Raw genomic sequence first — 26,516 nt, forward strand, 5'->3', positions numbered from 1 at the left:
TGCCGGTTGTGTGTGTGATTAGCCTGCGTGGACACCAGCCTAGGCTTTAGGGAGGATGCCACGGGAGTCCTCGGTAGAGAGCAATCTCTGAAGCCTTCGTTTTGAGCCAGGTGTCGTGCTTGTCTTCCTCCAGGGCTGCCTCCTGTTTGGGAAAGTGTAACAGGCATGTCCACATCTGGAAAACACACAAGGGGACACTGCTGGTTCTAGTGTGTTCCATGCGCAAGGAGACGGCGCTGACTAATTGTATCGGTCCTTGTTCACCATGGCTCTGTCGATGGGAAATATGGCCTGTTTATTCTGCATTGTTTCCGTAAATCGGTGTTTTACAGAGTTTGAATTCAAAGGTCATGTAAGGAGGGAGGTAGGGCTAGGACCCGTTGGAAAGGTAGCCGAGCTGAGGATGTTTGGAGACTGACCTGCAAGCATTTTGAAGATCTGGGGGCGGGGGGACGGGGGCATACAGAGGACAGGGAGAAGATAGGGAAAAAATGAACATTTAAAATAGGAAAATCCCACTGTCTCATAATTTCTCATTATTTTCTGTTGTCCCGTCACTACTTAAGAACCAACTATATATATATGACAATTCCCAGAACAATTTCTAGATTGTTAAATAAATTCAATCTGGCTTTAGTAATTCTGTCGTCTCAGAGTTAAAAAGATGATTGAAATGCATTTATGAAACTATAAGTTAGAAGAAACTAAACTTCATGTTCTTTTGTTTGACCTCTCAGGTGTTAAAGAGAATTTTTAAATGTGAATGATATTCATCTAAATCCCAAAAACTGAAAAATTGAATGGGAGGGATTTTAAGGGGTAAAACAAAAGATTGAGCATGCTGTGTAGGAATTTAAATTGTAAATGTTTTTCATGCTTTCAAAAGTATGGCTTCAGTCTCTTCTTTAACAGTTTGACCCAATACCCTTTCTCTGGATGACTATAAAATGCAGTCTTTCTTTCAGTTCTAAAGGAAATGGAGCATCATTTGTTTTTTGGATGTGGGTAGATTGTATATTGTCCTGTTTATATGTGAATATCTCTCTAGGTCTTTGTACTAGAGTAATATTATCTGGAGATAACCCAGTCATTTGTATGTAAAAGTGAGGAAATTGGGGTTTTTTCCTGCCTTCCGGAGCTGGGCTTCGCAACCAGCATCCCTGACAATGAGGGGCTTGTTGAGCTACACAGAGGTCAAGAGGGTGGGCAGCTCCTGACTCCCTTGGTTTGTTTTCCCTTAGGTTTTCTGGGGTCACTGCATCAACGCCTTGGTCCACTCCCTCATCCTCTTCTGGTTTCCCATGAAAGCGCTGGAGCACGGTAGGTAATGGCTTTGAGATCCAACTCTCAGCAGGTAGCTTTGCAGCCCCTCAGTACCAGTTGCTCACAATTTTTTCCCCCAGTTCTGCAGACCCAGAGATCACAGGAACAAATTTCAAAAGAAAAACATACGAGACATCTAGTGAGAACTAGTCTCGGCTTAATAGCTTGTAGGTTTCACCCATTCTGGCTCTGAGAACCCATTTTCTTGCCAGTTGCCTGGAGAGTTTAAATACTAGGAATTCTAAACTTTATTTTTAATAACCATTTGAGTCAAGGATCTTGAAGAAAAGCACTGTCCTATAATGAAACATCGATGCCTCTTGTCCACAAGTTTGAAATTTTCTGTTAATTGCTTGGGCTTTCGTTTTCCAAGCCTGACATACCTCTATGCCAAATAACTCAGATCTCGTGAGAGTTTTATTTTATGCCCAGTTTTCTGAAATTCTCCTTTCCTGGGCGTACACTTTTCAAGCAAACGTTTAAAGCTCGCTGGAGGACTGATTCTCCCTGTTGGTTTCCGTCTTCCCTAAGCTGAAGGAGGGTGTATTCGTTCATACTTCTTAATACATCCAAAGTGTGACCTCTTAAAGAGACATACCTTTTAGTCTCAAAAAGTGAAAATGTATTACAAGAATGCTACTCTTTTACCCCTCTCAAATCATAATAATACCCCTGGGGAAAATTACTCCAAATGTTGACTAGACAAGGCCTTTTATTGTACAGAGAACCAACAAATATAAAGTTTCCAAGCTTCTTTGTTTCTGTCAGTGTGTTTTTTGTGCTTCAGATGGACATGATTCATCCTCACTGATGTGCTTTAACCTGTCAAATATTGACAGAGAAAATGCATGCACAACGAATGTGTTATACTCTATGACCTTTTCTCTCAGTTTCATCAGATGCCCTGTTCCTTCAAGGGTCCCTAAGTCTCTAACTCAGAAAATACAATTTTCTGCTTCCAGCCCCACCCCCAAAGGGGCATTCTAGTGGAATCATTCTCTTTGAATGATAAAGCTTTCCTGTGATTCATCTTTACTAATAGTGGATTTAATTTCTTTTGAAATGGTTTTGTGAGTAAGGGCTTACAAATATAAGAGTGTTGACTGTGGTTTGTTTTAGAAGCTCTGACAGTTTGGTGATAAAGCAGCCGTCATTGTATCAGGCTGGGCTGGGGATGGGAGGTAGTGTGTCTTGTGTGTCTCTCGTGAGCACAAGAAGAGGTTTGGCAGGTGTTCTCTCATCCCGGAGCCCAGCCTTTCGTCCTTAGGAAGAGACAGGCCCCTCACCCTCTTATCCCGGCATTGACTTTGTCCCTAAATATACAGTGCTTGCCTTTGGACTCACAGAAGTTTTGCAAGATGGTCATTTCCTCGCCTGCTTCAGAAGGAGCTAGCGTGGCCCGTTTTCAGCAAAGACGATGGTTTTCTGGTCCTGAGTCATGATTATGTGCTTTGAGATTGTGGTTGGTAGTTTATGTTGGGATCATTATTGTTTACCCAGATTCCATCATGTAAATCCATTCATTCTCCTAATGTGGTCTGTGTTTAAAAGGGGATAGAATCCCAAGAGTCACTAATTTACCTAAGAGATATCACCAGATGAATTTCAAGTTGGTTTCTATCACCCTTACCTGCTTCCCTTGGATTAGCAATTTGCCAAGCAACCAAAAGGATGATTTTTTTTTCCATCTTTAAAATCATTATCACCATCATTGTCAGAATCATTATTTCATCATATGCCTTCAGCATAGAGGTTTTCTTTTGGTTGTGTTGTAAACAGTAACCTTTTGAGTGAAACTGTTGAAGGTGTAATAAATAGCAAACATTAAGTGTATCTGGCAAAGAACAACAGGAGGCCAGTTGGTGTTCTTGGTCACTAGTTGATGTCCTCTAACAAACGGAATGAATATTTTAGGATTAATTTCTAAATTCTCACTATTAATATACAGCAAAATGATTATTGTTCCCTAGCGCTCTTCATTCATGTGATCCTTATGTCTGAGACACTGTGGTAGATTCTAAAGGTGGTGGGTAAATGAATCAATGCGGGTCTCACCTTCAAGGAGTTTGTAGTCTGGTAAGGGAAGTGGGTAGTTCTCTCGCAAGGCAGAAAATCATTCTCAAGTAGAATACAGGTAAAGTGCTCTCGGATTGTAGAGGGCTGAGAGAGAGATGCCTTTCATTTGGGATGATTCATGGCTCATTCGAGGAGATGATGTGTAGCCTTAGCCTGAAAGTCCAGGCAAAGGGAGATGTGGAGGGTTGGAGGGAAGAGCCAAACGAAGGGGAGCGATTCAAGACAGATGTGGAGAGCTTGAGAAGGTCATCCCTTACAGGGTGGAAGGCAGGGAAAAGTTGGAGAAGGCAGGTGAAAGCTGGATTGCAGAGGGCTTTGAATGCGATGTTAAGAAATCGGGACTTGCTTTGGAGGCAGTGAACAGTCAGTAGAATTTAGATCAAGGCAAGTATTGTGATCAGAGCAATTTTGGGGAAATGAATCCATCGTATCTTGTTAAGGTGAATGGTAGAAGGCAAACTGGTGGCAAGAATCCTAGTTAGGTTTCCGGCTGACCCAGGGGAGCTTAAGGAGGGTTAGACCCAGGGACTGGAAATGTGTTTAGAGAGGAGGGAACGTGTTTAGAGAAGAACTTATTCAGCAAAGTTACTGCAGACCTATGATGTGCCAGGCGCCGAGGGTGCGGTGGACATAAGAGCATGTCTTGCTCTCTGGGGGCTTCCATAAGGTCAGAGCTGACCATCAGGAATGGCACACATAATTGTTTAATGGCCAGTGTGCTGCGTCCTACAAGCTGCAGGGGGAGCTTGTAATACCGGGACACCGCCTAGTCTAGCGGGTCAAGGAAGCATCTTCTCCAAGGAAGCAATACTTAAGTTCTTAAAAGATGAATAGGGGGTGATCCAGTAGGGCCGGGAGGTATGGGGTAAAGGCGGGGAGGAACAGCGTTCCTGGCCGGGAGCTGGGAGAGCCCGTGGGCAGTGGCTCCCAGTGGGGTGGGGGTCGGAGGGCGGGACTCGGGACCTTGTTCAGCCTCTGGTGAGCGTTTCCGGACACTGAGCATCCCTGGCCCTGGACAGTGAACCCGCCCACCGTCACCCTTTTCCCTATCCTTGTGCAACTGTGAATCAAAACACATCTGCACACATTTCCAGCATCCCTAGTTGAGAGAGCTGTAGCATTGTGGGTGTTAGGTGACGGTCAGATCACCAAAACCCAGATGGGGACTTTTTTTAGTGAAGGGTTTAAGGTAGGAGAGTTACACCATGGGACTTGCCTCTGAGGAAGTTAAGATAGCCGTGTAGAGGAATACATAACGTCTGGCAAGAGCATGGGTTTTGTGTGTTTGTTTTTTCGGGGGCGGGGAGAAGGAAGTCAGAGGTGAAAATCAAGAAAGCTTGGAAGTTTGAGAAGAGCCGGGATATGGCAGGTGATTCGATTACTTATGTGCTGATTGTCCTAAATATAAATGCGCTCCTGTTACACTTTGAATTGCCCCTTAGAAGGATGCATTCACCCTGCTCCCAAAGAAGTGTAGAAACGTGACAACAGTTTGAGACAAACTGGGGCACTTTCAGAGTATGGGGACCCTGATCTCACAGAACAGTGCCTTCGGGCCCCCCCACCTCCAGCCCCAAGTCCTGCTGGAAATTTTCCATCAGACACGTGCCACACTCAGAGCCCTGGGGGGCTTTGCTCGACCAGGGGCTGAGGTCTACAGAGCAGCTTTGTTCCATTGTTTCATGCTCTGTGGACTGTGTCGCGGAGATGGTGGATTTTACCAGGAAATTCTCTCCGGTCTCCATGGAGACAGGCTTAGGTACATGCAGTGCTGGTCACTTCCCAGCATCATTGTTGGGTAGAAACGTTTCTAAGAAAGTGTGAGCCTGTTGTTCATTCCTTAGGAAGCGTCCAAGAATTTTGCTTTGCTTATTTTTGCGTGGTTTTGGATAGAATTTTCAAAGCAGTCCTTGGCTGATGGAGTTGGTGATGATTCATTTCAAGTTTCAAAATACATTTTTCCACTCCAGCAATTCCGTAAATCAGATTTCTTCCAACCATCACAACCTTACGCTCACGGCCACGGCTGGCCTCTAGCTCCCAGCCTTTGATCTGAAACATGATTTTAGGTTAAAACCAGAGACATCACCTTTGCAGGAACCAAAATTCATCAAGACCTTGGTGTCAGGCCACACTCGGGCTTTCCATTGGTGTATCCAGTCTGCATATTTGAGCAACCCTCCTTGAAGTGGAATGTGGTTATTGGCAAAAGGCCGTAAAATCCGTTTTGATTTAAAAAAAGGAACTTTTCGGATTTTTCTTGATGGAATTTAAGAGGGAGGTGATGGGAATATACTTACCAGCAGAGAAAAATTCCCGAAAAAAAATTGTTCTAGATTCCTCACACTCTACACTCTGGAAACCATTCCCTCCTCTTTCTAGAAGAAGAAGTACCATGTGGATACTTCGAAATACCATGTGGATAATTATTGGCACTAATTAAGCAACAGGGTCTCTGAACATTCTTGGAGAAGGCTATTTTATACTTTTCAGTAAATGTGCTACTGTAAGACGAGGCATGTTTTATAAACTGAAATAATAGTGCACATGTATAAAATGAGGTGTAGGGGTACTTCTCTCTGCCTGTGCCATTATTGGGTCATTTAAGCTTGAATTATTTATGACCTATACCTATTACTGTAAACTTGGTTATTTTCTATCATGTCAGTTTCACGTTAAGCTAAGTTGGGGCATGACTGCCATTGTTCTCTGAGATTGCAACTTCTTAAAATCAATTACTCATTCATTGAAAAAAAAAAAAGATAAGTGAGTGTGTCCTCTGTGCAGGTCAGTATTGGTAGATGGTAGTGCACATGACAGGCAAGGTCCCTGCCCTCGTGGAGCTTACACTGGACAAGGCAGGACTGAACAAAAAGTGTAGCGAGCGGACAGTCAAGGTCAAATGGAGTGCGTACCAAGGACCACTAACCTGGTTCCAGCTTTAAGGATTGCCCCCCAGAGGATGTGACAGCATAGTTGAAGGCTGAGCAGGAACAAGCTAGGGAAAGAGTAAGGAGGGAGGGGTTTCAGGTTATGGGAAGTAGCATGGGGTGAGAGGGTGTGACTCCTACTCAAAGAAGACACCTATGGGTGGAGGATTGGGGAGCAGTGCTGTGAGACTGACTGCCTTGGGACGATAAAGGATGGAGACCAAGGAATCAGACCATTTCCAGCCTGTTGGGACAAGTGAGCCTTTTGTAGTATGAGTTTACTGGGAGTCATCGATGGGTTATAAGCGGAGAACCATGTATCTGATGAATTTTAATGTGACCACACCGGCCGGGATGATTGTTGACATTCGGCTGGTTGGCTGTTGTGTGGTCTTGTGTCGTGACCGTGTCAGAGAACAGGATGGATTAGAGGGCTGCTTAGGAGGTAGAATTGGAAGGGTCCGATATTGCATTAATGAGTGCTTCCCTAGTCTGCCTCAACCTGTCAGGAGAATTGTACTCTGTCCTCAACCTGTCAGGAGAATTTGCTGTTCTGTCACAAAGCTTACCCGTAGAATACTATATTTTAAAGCATTTTAAAGTAAGGTATGGGAAACAATAGCTGACATTTTCTTCCCATTGCAAAGTCACTGACCATACTGTGTACCCATTTTAAGATCTAAGATAAATGAAAAAGATCCAGAGACGAACATTCAATGCTAAATGGGACAGAAAAGGGGAGTAGTAACTCCATGTGGCTTCTGCCATCTGGGAAACCCACTGAGAGGACAGGGTAGTATGAACAGTCACAAAATCCTGAAGCATATAAATGAAGTGAATGGAACTTGCTCACTAAAAACGAGAAAGACAGAACACTCTGGAAGCTTCTGGATTTATACAGATGAAACTATAGCTAGCGTATAAATCTAAATCACTAGTTGCTAACCCCGTCACTGTAGTACATTCAAAACCAAGTTTCCAAATTCAAAACGTTTTCTTCTGTTCTCATTAGTCTTAAACACAGTGAACTAGTAATGTAAAGTCCGCCTCATGTGCCTACAGGACTGTTGTTTGGAAACACATTATGGGGCAGAAGGGCCGTTGCTTTCATGCACTTAAATGTTTCTTACGTTTCAGTGTCTCTCTTAATAAACTCTGGGCTGCATATATTTTAAACAGTTGGGTTTGATGTAATGTTGTAAGAAGCGTGAGCCAGAGCTCCCAGATTTCACCCATATAGCTTTTCTCGGGAAGTTGAATCGAGGTGTATTAAGGTGGGCATAGCTGCTACAACAAACAGCCCCCAAATATCAGGGCCTTAGTCTAGTAAAGGCTTATTTCTGCCTCGTGTATCGATCAAACGGAAAAGTGCATTGTACATGGGTGTATTGACTGTATTTTCTTAGTTTCTGCATTTGTGATGCCCTGATATTTGGGCCTGTGATCCTGGAGAGACTGTGCTCCCAGGGTTGGCTAATTCCTAGGGAGAGCAAACAACTGCCCCACAAGCATGCCTTTGCTTCACGGCCAACCATTCTGGCTCCCACACCCCCAGCCATCTCTGTACCTCACTCTCTTACACCAGGCCAGTATCCCCTGCCCTAAGTCACCCCCGGGCCAGGTACCCCATAACTAGGGATCGACCTAAAACCCAGAGACTGTTGAAATTACTCACACTATCCAGTCCTGAGCTTAAACAGTGTACCTACCCTGCTCTGTCCATTTTGTCCCTTGAAAACCCCACTAGAGGCTCTGGGCCATGCTCTCCCCTCCTGCCTCCTGATTGACCCTGCTGCTTTCCCATGGCCCTGCCTGACGCCCCGTGCGCCCTGTTTCTAGGGATCCGTGAGTGTAAACTCCTTCCTTCACGATCATCACGTCCATGTCTGTGTGTCTTTCGACACCCGATTAAAACAAGCCCTAGTTATTCTCAGTATAGTGGCGCTCTGTCTGTGCAGGGCCCCCGAGTTCACCCTCAGCCTTCACGTGGGGATGGGAGAGAACAGAAGGACTGCTTGCTCTTAACCTTCTCCGGGAGGAAGCGGTCCATCACTTCTGCTCATGTCTGATTGGCAAGAACTAGTCACGGGGCCCCACGTAGGTACGAAGGGCCGCGGAATGTCATTAGACTACGCTCCCGGGAATAAGAAAAGAGCCTGTGCCTACGAGGTGGCTGTTTGACATTGGCAGGCAATCGAGTTTACTTTCCATCATCATTTTTACTTCCTTTTCAAAATCTATTTTTAGTAAACAAGAGTGAAAAAAGAGATTGAAATCTGAGTTTCACATCCTTAACTTTATCCAGCAGAAATGTCAGGAGGGAGGAGAAAATCCAGCAAAAGGCTTATATAACCAGGAACTTAACCCAGTGCTGGTTATGAATGTAATTATAATCACTAACACTTGTATAAACTCTACCTTTTAGAAACTCTTTCCAATAGTTTATACCACTCTTTACCAAGAAAGGAAAAAGTAAATTTTCTCTTTGTGAATACATAGTGTTGGAAGCAGAAAGAATTGTTTCAGTTGTAGTACAGACAGTACAGACATTTGAGCAAGATGAGTTCTAAGCGTATTTGTAAATTAGCTGTTTGAAACTTGGAAGACGTTTTCACTCTTAATATTCATCTGATAGTAGCTGGCTGGCATCATACCTCCTCTGAACCTCCGGAGTCTTAAGAGGCCCCAAGGGTGAGACGGGGGAATGGAGAGCCTGATTAATATTCTGGAATCAGGCCTGCTCTGAACTAGTGCTGCTGAAGGTTCTAGAAGCAAAAGGGTGGGAGAAGGAAAACAGGAGGAAGTTGGCATCTGCTCTGCGACCAGGATTCTTGGCAGGTGTCCTGATGTGGAGGGAATGGTGCCACCTCCCCTAATTCTCCCGATGGAGTCCTATGTGAGTGAGATACCTGTGATTTTTTTTTTTATAAAGTTTTTAAAATTTTTGGCTGTGTTGGGTCTTTGTTGCTGCACGTGGGCTTTCCTCTGGTTGCGGCGAGCGGGGGCTACTCTTCGTCGCGGTGCGCGGGCTTCTCACGCGGTGTCTTCTCTTGTTGCGGAGCACGGGCTCTAGGCGCACGGGCTTCAGTAGTTGTGGCGCGCGGGCTCAGTAGTTGTGGCGCACGGGCTTCGTTGCTCCGCGGCATGTGGGATCTTCCCGGCCCAGGGCTCGAACCTGTGTCCCCTGCATTGGCAGGTGGATTCTTAACCACTGCGCCACCAGGGAAGCCCTACCTGTGATTTGGAATCCAGGCGCTGCACGGATTCTTACTGCACTAAAAACACACACATACGTCCACCCCATCCGTTTTCCTGATCATTAAACCCTGTCTTCTCTGACTGCACAGCACTGTGGACTAACTTAGTCTTCAGATTTTGCTTTTTGTCTGAGCCCTTTCTGAATACATGTTTGTGCTTTAGCTGGGCCATGATGTAATGGGTTTAATGAGCATTTAATTGAAATGGCATCCTTATAAGATGTCATCAACCTAGCCCTCTGGAAGCATCTGAGGTAAGTTCCTTTATCATTCTGTTTAGAAAGCGAGACATACTTCTGTTACAAACCGTGGGTTTTCCCACAGATATTTTCAGAGAGCTTTTTGCATGCAGCATTTGGGGTCATCACTACTCACGCGAGGGTCCACGTGGGTTTGTCCCCATTGTTCACAACAGTCTGTTTTAGTGTCTGCGTTCCTAAACCTCATTTGGCTAATCCTACATCGTGTCAGTCCCTGGATCCAACCAGATTTTGCAAATATGTAAGTCTGGACGAACAGGCTTAGCGGCTGCTTTGGGTCTGAGGGTCCTGAAGCCAAGGCATTGTATCGGCTTCTAAGAGAATGACTGGCTCTCAGGACGCGGCTTCTAGCTCTGGTATTTTGTAATAATACTTTCGATGTTTTTGGCGGCACCATCATTATATTAGGTTTTACACCACATGTGGCCACAGCTGGTCATTCTAAATGTGACTCAGTGCTTTATCCGACAAAGCAGCTGGGAAACTTTCTCGCTCTTTCAGGTTCTTTACTCTGTGGAGCTCCTTCCCTGGACTTATGGTCCAGCAACATTTCAGCTCTCATCTGGGTGGATCTCAACCTCAGCCTGCACAGGGCTGGCTGATCTCACACCGTTCCGTGAAATGCCGGCGGTGCTGACGCAACAGGCAGCCTGACCCTCCTTCCCTCTGCCCTAGCTCTGCTGAGCCTTCGTGAGCGAACGCTAGGTTTCCGTTGGGAAATGCTCAGTGTCCTGCCGGTTAACAAAGTTCTGGTGAGATCACCTCTCTCCACCTGTACGTTTGGTGGATCTCTTTTACAGGGACCTTTTTAGAACCTGGTATGGTCTGGCCCCTGCTGACCTCACCATTCTGGCCCCTGTAGTACTCCTATCCCACACCCCGCCCCGCCCCGTGCACCTCAAGGTTCTACTCCAGCAGGGCAGGAGTTCACCTCCACGCCTCTAGGTGGGCTGAGTCCTTTTGTGCCTGAACTGTCCTTTCCCCTCTCTCTGCCCCCTTCCTCCCAAACATCCCTCTGTACCACCCCATGCTGCTTTGTCTGCACTAATCTTCTTCTTATCGTTTACATAGATGGTGGATAAATATTGTCCTGAAGGCTGGCTTGGGGACCCAATTACTCATCTTGGCTTGGGGGTTCTTTTTCTCCTATCAAAAAAAAAAAATCACTTGAGATTTTAAATATCCAACTAAAATGAAAACAGCTAAACCACAGGAAAGTTGTTTTCCTGAGTGGAGTGGTGGAATCGTAACAGTACTGTTGAGATTAAACAAAGTGGGAAGAAGTAATTTGTCAGCAACATGCTTCAGGAATAAACTGGACAGTCCAAACGGGCTTTTCCAGCCTTGAATTATCAGCAAGCTGTATCTTATTAATGCGTTCATCTGCCAGTGATTGTTTAGGACTTTGGATCTTTTCTTCAGGAGGATGTTATTGGCAAGTTTTAACAAGGAATGATGCCCACAGGTATTTGCCTCTAAAACAGTTGAAATATAACCTTTAAGAGAATACTGTATTCCGTGGGAATTTCCCCAACAGGGTGGGCAAAGCAATGACTTGTGACTTGTTTAGTGGATGCTATCTTTTCCTAGGCTCTTGACATGTCCCAGAATCTCAAGTTAGTTTGGGGATTTCTCCTCCAAGGAATAAATTATTCCCAGGTGGTATTAGTTTTGATTGGGATAGGAGATGCTCTTTCCTAAGCAGAAAACTAAAATGCAGTATTGAGTTATCCTTCCAAAATGGTGAGCTGAAATAGTAGGGTTATCCTGCTTCACTAAAAGTTATCTGAAGTGCATTCAGATTAGTTCAAGTGCAAACATATTATTTAATGCCAGTAGCATTTTACTGTCATGGCAAGGTAGAAATTAATGCATTATAAAATTCTAGAAGCTGCGGTTGGAAGATGTCCCTGGGTTTCACTATCTGTTCCTTCTGTTCATGCCAAATTGCCAGCATGGTGGTCCGTGGTCTTAAGTGTCTCCACGGAGATGTTCTCTTCACCAGTGAGCTCTCAGTCCCAGAGGTAATCGCAGAGTTTGCCCACTTTAAAGGCCATCAAGCGATGGCAGTTGCATCCCTTTGTACCAAGGTCTCACCCTGTTTCTCTGCTGATGGTGTGAATTGAGAGGTTCCACCACACTCCTCCTCGGCCTGACCACAGAGGAGGGGGTTCCCTTCATTAGTCACTCTTTTTTTTTTTTTTAATAAATTTATTCATTTATTTATTTTATTTTTGGCTGTGTAGGGTCCTCGTTGCTGCATGCGGGCTTTCTCTAGTTGTGGCAAGTGGGGGCTACTTTTCGTTGCAGTGTGCGGGCTTCTCATTGCAGTGGCTTCTCTTGTTGTGGAGCATGGGCTCTAGGTGCACGGGCTTCAGTAGTTGTGGCACATGGGCTCAGTAGTTGTGGCTCGCGGGCTCTAGAGCGCAGGCTCAGTAGTTGTGGCGCACGGACTTTGTTGCTCCACGGCATGTGGGCTCTTCCCGGACCAGGGCTCGAACCCGTGTCCCCTGCATCGGCAGGTGGATTCTTAACCACTGCGCCACCAGGGAAGCCCCTCATTAGCCACTCTTACTTTGGGGTGTCTTCTCTCTACTTATTCCAGCTCCTCTGTTTTCTTTCCTCTAATGCTGTGATTCTCAATCTGGGGAATTGTTCCCCCAGGAGACACTGGCATTGTCTGGAGGCGTTTTTGGTTGTCACAACTGGCATCTAGTGGGGAGAGGCCAGGGGTGCTGCCAGACACCCTGTAATCACAGGATGGCGCCGCCCCCCCAACCCCCCAACTAAGAATTACCTAGAAAAATGTCAGCAGTGCTGAGGTTGAGCAGCTCCGGACTAATGAAATGCCCACCCCAACTCAGAATAAAAGGCCAGATCTCAAGGGGCTACTGCTGCTTCCCGCTCTTGTGCCCTGGGTGGTACAGAATCTCTGCCGTGTGAATCTCATTTTCTTTCCACCTATTTCTCTGCTAGAAAGTTCCTCCCCCGTTAGGTGTTGGCATTTCAAAAGAGTTCTTCTCAGTCTAATTATTTTTCCCCTTGAAGTTGTCTTCTTTTATTCTTTGGGGTCCATTTTTCTAACTCAGTTAATGAAAACAATCTTGTATTACAAAGCTTAAAGTTTCTCACTAAGCGTGTGACCTTGCATGTCATTTAGCTTCTCTTTGCTGCCCCAGTTGCCTCATCTGAAATATGCAGGTCATAATACCATTTCATAGCATTGTTAGAGCATTAAAGAAGTATTACATATATTAGTGTTGCATATTAGTAATGCTAATAGGCTTATATTAGCATCACATATATTAGTAAGTATACTCACATAGATAAAGTGCTTAGAACAGAGCCTTTCTTATACTTAGTAACATATGTTATCTATTTTCAATGTAGAATTAACAATGTCTAACAGTTTTTTGTTCATTATTTGTATATCCTTAAAATATGAAACACATTCTAAGCCCTCCATATTTAGACAAATGCTTTGTATATTTAATTTCTTTTAGTACATGAATCAACCAACGTTTGAAATATTACTATCAAAAGGAAATTCACAAGTTGTCAAGCCATAATTGTAAACCTTGGTTTTCAGCTTGGTCTCCTAGCCCTTCTAACTCTTCCATCTGACCAGAGTTTTCTCTAGACTGTGTCAGGGCTTCATGTAGGTAGAACTTCAGGGCCCTCAGATCACTGCTTTTCAGAATTAAAGGGTCTTTTCTTCATTCATGAACACATAGTATGAGACTGAGGTTAGGAAATCCATCCTGAGCTAAAATGAACTGCTCGAAGGCTCAGTAGTTGTGACTCACGGGCTCTAGAATGTAGGCTCAGTAGTTGTGGCGCACAGGCTTAGTTGCTCAGCAGCAGTTCTATCTTTTTTATCATAGCCACCCCGGTGGGTGTGAAATGATATCTTGTGGTTTTTGGGTTTGAATTTCCTTGGTGTCTAATGACGTTGAGCATCCCTTCATGTACTTGGGCATCGGTACCTCTTCTTTGGAAAAAGTTCTGTGCAGAGCCTTTTCCCACTTTTAAATTGTGTTGTCTTTTTACTGTTGAGCTGTAAGAGTTGTCTTTGTATTCTGGATACAGGTTCCTGATCAGATAAATATTTGCAAATATTTTCTCCATTCCGGAGGTTTGTCTTTTCACTTTCAGGATGGTGTCCTTTGAAGCACAAAAGTTTCTAATTTTGATGAAGTCTAATTGATCTACTTGTTTCTTTTGTCACTGTGCTTTTGGTGTCAAAGCTAAGAAACCATTGCCAAATCTAAGGCCATGATTTAATCCTATGTTTTATCCTAAGAGTTTTTCGGTTTTAGAACTATGGTCCATTTTATGTATACAATTCAGAGGCATTACATTCAGAATGTTTGCAGCCATCACCAATAATCTATTCCAAAATCTTTTCATCACCCTAAATTGAAACGCTGTACACTTGCTGCAGTAATGCCTCATTCTCCCCCTCCTCCCCAACCCCTAGCCAGAACTGAATTTTTTATTATATTTTAATTACTTTAAATATAAACAGCAGCTCGAGGCTACCATATTGGACCCAACTCTGCATGCCACCAATATCATCCCCCTGGATGGATTGCTACAATCGTTTCCAAACTGGAATTGCATCTGTTATTATTCTGTTCTTGGTCGTCCAGGATCTGTTCTCCCATAAAAGCTGGACTATTCCCTTAAGAACATAACTCATACCATTTTACTCTCTGGTTTCCTGTCATAGTTAGCAGAGAAATTCAAGCTCCTCACCATGACCTACGTTAATTGGCCCCTTCTTACTGTCTGGGCGCTCTCCCCAGAGTCTGCAGCCAGACTGGCCTTTGTGATGGTCTTTGAGCTCAACATTGCTGTCTGTATTCAGACTGTTGGCCAGTCCTCTGCCTGGAACGCTGTAGCCCAGATGTTCATTTAACTCACTCCCTTCAACTATTCCGATCTGCTCAGATGTTACCTCCTCAAACAGATTTTTCCAGAACTCCCTGTCTAAAATAGGAGCCCCATCCCTCTCTATTCCATACCTTCTACGCCTTCGTGGCATTTGCTACACCTGACATTGTATTGTGTATCTATTTGTTGGTGTGTTTTTGTCTTGTCTCCCTCACTGTACTGGGAGCTCCACGAAGCCAGGGATCTTGTCTCCCCACTTCCCGCTTTAAAGTAGGCTTTAAATAAATATTTGTCCTGTAAATAAAAGACTAATGTTACCCCTTTCACAGCTATCATCTCTGTTAGAATCAAAGCAATGGTCTCCTGTCTAATCTCAAGTGTTTCTTTATTGAGGCTTTTCTTTAAAAGTGTCATCTTTATTATTAAAACAATCTTAGGGCCAGTTACTAAAATGCGAACCCTTACAGTTTTGAATAGCTATTTGCTAATCAACTTGTGGCCTTCTTGAGCTTAACGTAGCCTCTTCTTTACTTTTTTTTTTTTTTTTTTTTAATTTTTGGCTGTGTTGGGTCTTCGTTTCCGTGCGAGGGCTTTCTCTAGTTGTGGCCAGCGGGGGCCACTCTTCATCGCGGTGCGCGGGCCTCTCACTGTCGCGGCCTCTCCCGTTGCGGAGCACAGGCTCCAGACGCGCAGGCTCAGTAATTGTGGCTCACGGGCCCAGTTGCTCCGCGGCATGTGGGATCTTCCCAGACCAGGGCTCGAACCCGTGTCCCCTGCATTGGCAGGCAGACTCTCAACCACTGCGCCACCAGGGAAAACCCTTCTTTACTTTTCTGATCATTGTTTTCCTTCCTTCCTTTTTAATGAAGTCCTGCCTGAGTTTTGATTCTCCCTTCGCCATGTCTCCCCTAGGCTTTGAGATTAATCCTTTTTAAGTCAGTGGCCACCCTGGGATAACTCTCATGGTCCCCAGGAACAATCCCTGAGTTTAGGCCAGTACCTAACGCAGCCAGTGATGTCACTTTGTGGGTTCATCTGTCCTAATCCACAAATTTACTTATCTAGAATTAGGAGAAAGGGCATGCCCTGTGGCTGGATCCAGGGTCCCACAATTACCAGATTTTCCCTGTGATGGTACTTGATCCTTATGGTGTTTGCGAAAACTAAAAGGATCTTGATTCTTTAATAAGAATCAGATTCTTCAACAAACAGTTGGGTAAATTGGTGAGCCCAAATATGTGTGTACAACAGCTACTGGGTTGGAAATTTGAACAGAAAAATCCCTATACCCTTGGCCTGTAGGCCACAGATGAGTATAAAAGAGAATAAAAGGGGATTGGCAGTGTCACCCAGAGAAACTATTTCTGATCTTAAAACAGGCTTTGTCCCCTCAGGGTAAAAACCAGACTTTTCACAGCAGGCTAGCTGACCTGAACTAGACAATTCTCTTAGAGTTCTGCCTTAGTGATTGCTATGTACATTGTAATAGTCATCCTTACAAAGAAAAAATTGGAAAGCTATAAAATTAAAGCTTCAGAATCCTAGTTGTATTGTCTAGGCATCTCTCATTGGGTCGTTTGCATTCACCCATTTGTAGACTCCAGAAGTTCACGTAGAAGTTGACAGAGAACACAAGTAGTGAATATTCTTTTAAATTCTCTGAGTTCAGTAATCATGAACTCATTTTGTATCATGTAGTTATCTTCTGCTGTTGGCCTATAATTCCAATTTAGCAAAAATTAAAGACGAATAGTAAATGAACACATGGAAAAGGTCTAATACTGACACCCACAAAGATAAATTAATATGTTTTTATACTATTCCTTTTTCTAACTGACAAAAGGGAGATTTGAATCTGTATGAAAATGTAAATTTCCACACAGATCAAGTGTTTGGTTGTTTGGTTTGTAGGAAACCTGATTTTGTTTGTTTGCTTCATTTGGCAAAAATATAAGGTGAAAAAATGCAGGGTTAGAAAAAGGAGGCATTAGAATCACAGACAATGCAATTTTCGAAATTCCCTTACATTTTGATAAATGTCTCTAAAGTTCTGTTTTTACATTCTGAATAAAATAGATTGAAGTGCTCTGCTCTGGAGGGTAATTGTAACCTCTTTGTTTTTCAGATACTGTGTTGGCCAATGGTCATGCCACAGACTATTTATTTGTTGGAAATATCGTTTATACGGTAAGTTGACCTGTTTATTGAATCTTTCTTAGATGGCACATGTGTGGGTTTTACCTCTCCCTTTATATAAAGCCTTTGTCATTATGACGTATTTCACATCTTTATATATTATAGATTCCTTATCTTGCCTGGCAAAAGGAATAAAGCTAGTCTTTTCTATTTCCTCCAAACTCTGTCTCTGTATTTCTATTCGCCATCGGCGGATAGGGAGCCGAGATTTGGCAACACTTAGAGCTCAGAGTGGTTGTGAGATGCTTACCTCGTATTTGAGTGAAGATTATGCAGAGTTAAGATTTCTGGACAGGTGATCAGCAGATTTCCCAATTCTTCAGATGACCATTTCACATGTACTTGGGTGGGGGGAAGAAAAAAAAACCAACACCAGTGGAAGGTGATTTCTCCCAAATCTTCCAAGCTAAGAAAAGGGCAAAGTAACTATTACTTGTGAGAAGACAGTCACTAAAATGAGGGCTTTTCTTATAAGAACCTGCCTGTAATTTTCCTAAAAGTGACCCCCAGAGAATTAGCTACCAAGATGGCACTTTCAAAGTCCAGCCGCCACGGAGAAACTGCCTCTGGGGAGGATTTGGGATTTCTTCTGGGAAGTGAAAATAAGTGAGGATAACGCATTTCCCAAATTCCTCTTTCTTTCACAGTATGTTGTTGTTACTGTTTGCCTGAAAGCCGGTTTGGAGACTACAGCTTGGACAAAAGTAAGTTTTCTCCAGAATTATTTCTCTATCCACTACAGATATTTTTTATGGTGTAGTATCTTCTTAAGCCCCAGGAAAACAGTAAACAATATCTAGCTGTCTTATTTTAAATTTTGCATGTAAAAGTTGTGGTTTGACCTTTATCAGGGCACATTTGCCATCCAGAGTTCCCTGATGATTCGTTTGCTGAGCACTTAATACAGTTCTAAGCTGTTAACAGTTAGCTCATTTCCAATGTATATGTGCGTTGTATTAAAAAAAAAATCACACACACAAAGAAAATACAGAAGGACAGAAAGGAATTTTTAATTTCCATAATTTTACCACCAAGAGATAGTTACTGTTAATATTTCCTGTATAACCTTCCAGACTTTGTTCTCTGTGTATATTTTTAATAAGACAACGTATTACAAAACACAGAGTCTGGGCTTCCCTTTTGGCGCAGTGGTTAAGAATCCGCCTGCCAATGCAGGGAACACAGGTTCGATCCCTGGTCCGGGAGGATCCCCCATGCCGCGGAGCAGCTAAGCCCGTGCACCACAACTACTGAGCCCGTGCGCCATAACTACTGAAGCCCACACGCCTAGAGCCTGTGCTCCACAACAAGAGAAGCCACTGCACCACAACGAAGAGTAGCCCCTGCTCGCCATAACTAGAGAAAGCCCGCATGCAGGAACAAAGACCCAACGCAGCCAAAAATAAATAAATTTTAAAAAAATATATATATATATGTACTTCTACAAGGTCATAGTTCATGATTAAAGAGTATTGAGTTTTATCAATATGCCATCCCTTATGGAATCAGTCCCCAGTTTTGGACATTTCCAACTTTTGAGGATTATGGCCAATGTTTCACATTCATCTCTGCTGTTTAAATAGGCTTCTAATTCTGTGCTCATTAATTGGGGGTGGGGTGGGAGGTGAATGTGGAAGCAGAGAATTCGTTGAGAGACAGAGGCAATGAATCCAGGTGAGAGGGGGTAGTGGCTTAGCCTGGGGCGTGAGGAGGCGGCGAGCAGTGGTCAGATTTTTTAAAAAGCTGACAGAGGCTCGTGATGGATTAGATCATGGAGTATGGCTGAAAAGAAGTCAAGGATCATCCTAGCAAGAGGACAGAGGAGAAGAAATTCGCAACTCAGTAGATGCTCAAAGTGTTGTCATTAAGGGATATATCCATTCCAAATTTTTTAAAAGTTCTTTGGAAAATGAACAGTCAAAGTCTCAAAATGATAAATAAACCCATCTTGTTCGTTCTGTCCATCCCACGTCCTCTTACTAGAGCAATGATACCTTATTTATTCTGATCCAAAGTGGAGCGAACACTGGCGAGGGACAGAGAGGGGCCTGGTGACACTGTAGGATGGGTCTACAGGATGGTCAGCTGTGGTGGAAAAAGCACTTTCCTCTTCAGGATAGTTTGGGGCCACTAGTTGCTTAAATTCTCAACCGGTGTCTAGTAGAAATCTTTCCATAAAGAAAGGTGGCGTGGACCCAGGGCTCCTGCAGCGGGTGGTGGTCAAGTGGCTACTGGGTCGGCAGAGAACCCTGCCTGAGTGTCTCTTTTCTCCTGTAGTTCAGTCACCTGGCCGTCTGGGGAAGCATGCTCATCTGGCTGGTGTTTTTTGGCATCTACTCAACCATCTGGCCCACCATTCCCATCGCTCCAGACATGAAAGGACAGGTCAGTGCTATTAACTGTGGGCGGGCTTTCCATGTCTCAGGACGAGCTGGTGTCGCCTGCTTCCGTCAAAATGTATCAGGTGGGAAACAAACCAAATCAAAGCCCCTGGAAGAGGTTGTCCAGGCCACAGAAATAGCATTGGAAATTTTAATTGTTACATAAACTGTCGACTTAAATCCTCTGACCTACCCAGTGTGTCCACATTTCCTTAATGAATTGCATGTTAATTACAGGTCTCACGTGTACCGTTCACGGACTTGGAAAACGGGAGATGTTTTGAGTCATTCATAACCCCATGATTATACTGATTGTAGTTTCGATGTTGGATATTATTATACTTTGATTAGTTGATAATCAGTCACCTGTGAAAGATAGATCTAACCACTCTATTAACCAGATCATTAATTAAGCAGAATATCTCATTGTTCATCTCTTAACTGGAGAGGCTGAGATTGAAGACCATTACGCTAAAATCTAAAATCCTTTAGATTTTATTTTTTTCGTCTTTTATATTATCTTTGTCCAGTGTTTGAGCTGGAGCCATCAGCACTGACACCCTGGATCTTAGGATCCCACAGGATCGGGTCTGAAGAGGACCTTGAAAGCCCTGGGTTCCAAATGCCCTCCGTTTACAAATGAAGCTGTAAATTTTGTTTTACAGGGAGATTTTTCAGGGTTTACAAAAGAATATGGGATTGGTAGTAAGGGACACAGAACGTTTATGAAGACATTGCATTTTCTTCTTTCTTCACATCTGAACTCCCTTGGAGGCCTCCACGCTGGCGGTCCCTGGCTGGGCGTGCCCCTCTTCACAGGGCAGGCGGTCGTGGCACAAGGGCAGCATCCCGATTCTAGTCTGTTCCCCGGGTTCCCAGCACCCCGAGTCTTCCAAAGGGCCAGAAGCCTACTCGCCAGGCCTGCCCGCTTCTCTCCCCGGATCCAGGCCCGGAGCGCACCCTTGGGCCCAAGGACAGCTCTTTGTAGGGGGGTGATGTGTGCTGGGTCCACTGGAGGTTTGCTCTGGGACACCCACCCACGTCTGCATGAGGACGCTTGCACCGCGAGTCAGAACCAAGCGTGGGGAGAGAAGGACTGTGGGTTGGGGGCTTCTGCTGCTTCCTGCCCCAGGACTACGTATTTTAGGGGCAGGCCTATGCGTGGCACATCAGGCCACTATCTTTGCCTCACTTACTCTGCAGAAATGAGCCCAAACTCCGGGCCTCCCCAAGTCTAGATACATGCCCAGCAGCTGTTCCGTGTGAGGTCATACTGGGTGGGCTGCTTGCCTTTTTTACTTGGTGAATCCACTGATGTACCCCAGGGTGTCTGGGACCTCCTCTGAGTGTGGGAGCTGAGCAGACAGATGTGTCCCACGGGGATGGCTTGTGTGTCCCCGAATGCGTCGTTGCCTTCTCTGAGGCCTGAGGACAAACACATAACACACTTCTCAGTTCCTTTCCGAATACAAGCGATAGAGGAAATTACAGAACATCGAATGAATCAAGAAGATGGTTTTGTAGCGAAACAAGCATTTCCCAGCAAAGATACTTTTGTTCGCTTAAATCAGTTCTGTTTTAAAGCAAGAAAAGTATCCACAATCATGATCACTTGGTAAGGTTTGGTGCCTAGAATATCTGCTTCAGGGTCTTTCCTTTTGGTTAAGGATGGATGTGGCCCGATGAATATTTCATTTGGGGGATTTTGTGGTGCAGGACAATGAAAGGCACCAACTGCTGTGGACAGTTTCCGAAATTAGGGGAAAGTGACAGCTGATAGGATGGAGTCAGCTGACAGGTGACTGGCGACGAAGCCCACTCCTTTGTGCCCTCCACGGAGGGATGCTCTAGTGACCCCTCTGTGTACGCCGGCACCAGGGACTCCAGTTCAGACATTAAGATGGTCACCAGCCCATCAGGAGGTTGACTTTTGAAGTGTGGAGGGACCATTTACCATGTGGTCACTGACACGCCGCGTTTTCAGTGTCCGGGTTGTGTGCCCGTGTGGTTCGAAGGCTCAGCATAATGGTGAAATTTCCATAGTTGGGGACTTCCCGAAAAAATCGAATGAGCTATTCCTACCATCCAAAAGCAAAGAAATTGTGATATTAAATCACATTTCACTTGGGTATAAAATTTTTTTTTTAACATAAACCACTTCGTTTCAACGTTTTGGTTGATTGGTCTGTTTCTGTGAGGCAAATGATGTTGTTTTGAAGTCAGCCATCTCTGGCTGAGACTGAGGTTTGCATTAGACATGGAAGGAGATATTACTGCGGTTTTCACATCCCGGGGCTGCTGGGTGGGTAATCTGCTGTCTGTGTTGAAAGAGCTCTTTCTTTTCTCTCGTCTTGCTCCATGATGGAGCTCTTAGTGGAGACAGGGTGTCAGAAAACAATGTCAAGGCCAACTTTAATGCTCCTTCACCTGGTGTCTGCCGCCATCATTCTCTGAAAAGTGGTAGAGAAGTATTTTTTTTAATTTTTTTTTTTTAACACTTATGAAGAATCACTTGGGTGGAGAGTGGCTAAACAAGCCTGAAGTCTCAGACAGGCTTTCTGCTTGTCTCCAGAGGGGTGATGTACTGTCATAAAGAAAGAGGGGCCGTCAGTGACAGGAGGCAGCTCCTTTGGGGGAAGTTGAAAATATGGCCGAGCCATGTACATCCCTTTCGTTCTAGGCTGGTGCTGTGGACTGAATGCTTGTGGTCCCCTCGACTTCATGTTGAAGCCCTGACCTCACCCTCCAGCATGGAGGCAGGGCCTTTGGGAGGGATTAGTGATCTGATGAGAAGAGGCCCGAAAGCCAGTTCACTCATTCTCTGCAGTGTGAAGATACAAGAATCTGAAAATATATGTACATGTGCCTACATGTAACTGAATCACTTTGCTGTATACCTGAAACTAACACAATATTGTAATTCAGCTATGCTTCAATTTTTAAAAAATGCTTGACAGAAACAGCAGGAAAGAAAAAAAAAAAAAAAGATGCAAGAAGTTACACGTCTGCAACCCAGAAGAGGGTCTTCACCAGAACCCAGGCAGGCTGGCACCCTGATCTCAGACATCCAGCCTCCAAAACTGGGAGAAATAAATTTCCGCTGTTGATAAGGCACCCACTTTGTGGTATTTTGTTTCAGCAGCCCAAGCTGACGAAGACGGTTGGTGAATGCTTAGGAGTGATGGTATTCTGAGAAAAGACTGCTTTTTAAAAATTAGTGTTGTTATTATTATAAGAATGTTTCTAGTGATTTTTATAAACCATTTCCTTGTCGTTCATGAAGCAGTAGGGTTTTGGCAAAGGAACATGGTTCTTTTGAGCTGTAGAATTAAACTAGTGTCTGTTGGCAAACGGCATTTCTCACTTAGGAGCCGGAGATGGACCTCACACAAAATGTTCTGTCTGTTCATAGCATCCTAAACTGTTGAAAAGATAAATCGTTTCTGCCGGGGTTTCCTAAACCAATTCGATTAACTATTTCTTTGTCTTGTCCACGATATGTGGAGTTTTTCTCATGAGGAACAAGGCAGGTTTTGCCCTGAGTGCAAAGGGAGGGAGGGCTGTAGTATGGGGGGGGATTTTCCACCATCAAAGCATCTTTATCTTCCCTGAAGCACCTCACAATGTGGTCCATGAAAGCCAACCAGTGAGTCAGGAAGTCCCAGTGGAAATTTCTCGAATCAAAGGAGTCCTCTGGGGCTTCCCTGGTGGCGCAGTGGTTAAGAATCCACCTGCCAATGCAGGGGACACGGGTTCGAGCCCTGGTCCGGGAAGACCCCACATGCCGCGGAGCAACTGAGCGCGTGCACCACAACTACTGAGCCTGCGCTCTAGATCCTGCGAGCCACAACTACTGAGCCCGTGCGCCACAACTACTGAAGCCCGCACGCTTAGAGCCCGTGCTCCGCAACAAGAGAAGCCACCGCAATGAGAAGCCCGCGGGCAGCAACGAAGACCCAACACAGCCAAAAATAAAGACAAACAAATAAATTAATTAATTTAAAAAATAAAATAAAAGAGTCCTCTGTATCCTTCCTCTCCTGAGAATAGTCAGCATTTGTGGGATCTTAAGGGGGCATCCTGTTTTTCCATTTTCCTAGGCCCACAGTGAAGTCACCTAAAGTGGATTAGAAACTTAGAAACTCCGGTTGTGTCTGTCCTGCGTGATGCCACAGCCCTCAGCTGGGGAAAAATATGTGATGAGGTTTTTCTATACGGGACCGTGTGTTTTCCTTTCTGCCGGTATCATAACCATGGATTATGTGAGCTTCTCCATGATGGGTCCCCATAGCCAAGGCCTGTAGGTGGAAAATTACCAACGTTCTTTAGCGCAGAGTTGCCTGCTGAAGTAGGGTTTTGAATTAGAGAGGTGAGGAAAACTTGATCTACAACTGGATCAGGAAATGGGCTTTTATTTTCTTCATGTATTTCTCAAGGCTTACTACTCTGGGGGTCTCTGAGGGTGTGCTTCTTATTTGACCTTTGTTTAAAAGTCAAGAGACTTGCCCCAACTAGCTTTGGAGCCTGTGGTAATCACTTAACCTGCTTTAATTTCCTTATCAGCAAAGTCAGAATACTATTACCCGCCCTAATTACCTCAGAGGACTATGGTGGAGATATAATAGGAGTACCTGTGGGAATAGTAAGACATGCCTGTTCTTCTTTATCTTGCAGTGATAAATTATTTTCTTGAGCCTTTATAAATAGGAATATTGTGACTTAAACCCCCATTTCTTTTGGTTAAAGAATTTCAACATTTTATAGGTTCTTTTTTTTTTCTTTTTGATTTTGTTTTGTTGTTGTTGTTTGTTTTATTTTTAACATTTTATAGGTTCTTGATGTGAAGTTTCTTAGTAGGGTCCACTGACCACCTACATCTGAATCATCTGGGCTGCTTGTTAAAATGACAACCTCCTTCCCCACCAAAAAAAAAATATGTACTTGAAACACACAAACACACACTCACACACACTCACACACACACACACACACACACACACACACACACACACACACACACACACAGTCAGAATCCCTGCACCTGGAGCCCCAGCCTCTGAATTTTGATAAATCTCCAGTCTATTCTTCCATTTAAAGTTAGAGAATCCCTGCTCACAACACCTAAAATATGACCCCATGACAATGTTCAAGCCAGTGCTGGGGGTTCCAGGAGAAGACAGCATCTTTAAATGTCCACCAGGGCCCTGTTTCTCTGAGCAGTGGGTCTCTGAGTGTCGGCAGGTGGTGTGGTGTCAGCTATAAGGCCCCAGCTTTCTAAATAGAGGATTATACCCAAGGACATTACATCGTTCGCCACGGAAAAATACTCCTCACCAACTCCGATGCTTTTCCTTTAAAGTTCTTTTCATGGCTAGTAAAAGAGGGGGAAAGACTTTCACTTCCAAGCCTACAGACTGCTAACTCTGTCTGCAGTGCCAGGCTCCAGGCTCCAGGCAGCTTCTGGCATAGGACAGCCTTTTTTTTTTTTTTTTTTAAATCCTAAATCCAGGACTGAGTTTACTTTTGAGTTTTATATACACACTTTGTATACACAGTGCAAATCCCAATGGACTAAAAGTGAGCAGGAGGAGGGCTGGTTGTCACGGTGCTGTCCTTGGATCAAAGAGATTAATTACTCATCTTCCCTATGTGCTGGCTTTCTCCTGCACTTTGCAGCTGAGCAAGATCTCAGGCCTGGGTATTTTCCATATAAATATAAAAAGAGCGTTTTTGTTTCCAGGTTGCATGTGCTCTAGGAAGTAAGCCGAGAAGCAGGGGTAAGGGCCATCTCTGCTCAGAACATTCCAGAACATTCCAGAACATCTGTGTTGGCCAGAGGCCAGCCGGAGGGCCAGGAGAGGACCTGTCCTCAGGTTAACTTTCGTGGCGTGGGACACGGTCATTTGTCCCCAGCACCCATCCTGCTTCCCCCTTTGCTGAGGGGCCCAGTTTGTATCTCATTCCAGCTCTTGTGCAAGCGCCCAACTGCTCAGGGAGCCCTTTCCACCCCTAAGTGGAGCAGGGAGCTTGATCCCAACCCCATGCTGTCATGGGTGGTTCAAAACCCTGAAGGAGACGGGAGGAAACATTCGCTGGGGGTTTCTGGCAAAGAAGCATGTTCGCTCCTGAAAGAAACCCATCAGAGACGTGACTTCTCATGCGCAACTGGTAAAGTTGCCTGGAGTTGTTCACCACAAGGAGGGACGCTAGCTCCAGAATCCGACTGCCGCTGTGAAAGAACTGATAGAAACACCAAAAACAGGGAAAGTCTCTTACACAGTTGTCCAGATAGCAGATGCCGCCGGCCTCGAAGGCCACCCCCCGAGAGGGCCCTCCCAGGGGCAGCCTCAGTGAGAAGCAGGTGTCAGGAAACACTCTCCAGCCTCCTGTGGATGTTGGGATGTTTCTCTTATGTTCACAAGTATAAGGGCAACCAAGGAAATAGGTGATTTTTTAAAAACAGGCTTAAGGCTTTAATATCGCATGTTATATTATACTCAAAGTTAGGTGCTTGTAGATTTATTTAAGGATTTGGTAACAAATTACTTGAGTGTTGCAATTATGAGTGTTTTAGATGATAACATCCCAGAAACACCTAATGTGAATATCGTAAATTCATTGGAATTATCTTTAATACAGCAATATTGGATAGAGTTGGTCCTATTTTCCTCAAAGAACGTATTTCAGGAGCGTGTGGCCCGGCTAGGGTGAGAAGTGGTCAGCCTGGTAAGGTAGGAAGTCCTACCACTGGAGACTTGCCTCTTGGTTTGAAATAACTTTCTTGTGTGTGGATCTTGGCCAGATTACTGGTTGAACTCCAGTTTGCATTTTGGTTTTCAACTTGTGCCTTGTGTGTGATAATAAGACTGACTTACAAGAAGGAACATGCTGTGTTTCTGGATGACATTATTATCTGAAAAAATAGCGATATGAACAAAATTAAGAAGGTAGGGACTTCTGGTTTCTACGTGTCTGTACCTCTTGTCACCCACATCCAGGGTCCCTGCATTCATATGCGTTTGCCCCCTTGAAGCCTCCCCACACTAATCCCTAGAAGAAAAATTTAAACTACAGCAGAAAGTTCTTCACTGATAATGAAAAGAAAAATCAGAAACGTTCATATGATCGGGGCTATCTAGTGGAGTTCTCACTATAAATGTAGGCCTATAAATATTTGGGCTCTGAAAATCAGAAAAT

At 44.4% G+C, this 26,516-nt stretch overlaps 1 protein-coding gene across 3 annotated transcripts in view; it reads left to right on the top strand.

The window, feature by feature from the left end:
- LOC309615431 (phospholipid-transporting ATPase IB) overlaps window positions 1-26,516 on the top strand; it is a 537,980-nt gene that overhangs the window by 389,010 nt on the left and 122,454 nt on the right. For all 3 annotated transcript variants that reach the window (XM_082365034.1, XM_082365032.1, XM_082365033.1), the window contains exons 30-33: window positions 1,242-1,320; window positions 16,868-16,929; window positions 17,586-17,642; window positions 19,216-19,323. In XM_082365034.1, coding sequence (XP_082221160.1) covers window positions 1,242-1,320; window positions 16,868-16,929; window positions 17,586-17,642; window positions 19,216-19,323 — 306 coding nt within the window. The remainder of the gene's footprint in view (window positions 1-1,241; window positions 1,321-16,867; window positions 16,930-17,585; window positions 17,643-19,215; window positions 19,324-26,516) is intronic.

The sequence above is a fragment of the Balaenoptera borealis genome (assembly GCF_965194805.1).
Source record: "Balaenoptera borealis genome assembly, chromosome: 18".
NCBI classification, from domain to species: domain Eukaryota; kingdom Metazoa; phylum Chordata; class Mammalia; order Artiodactyla; family Balaenopteridae; genus Balaenoptera; species Balaenoptera borealis.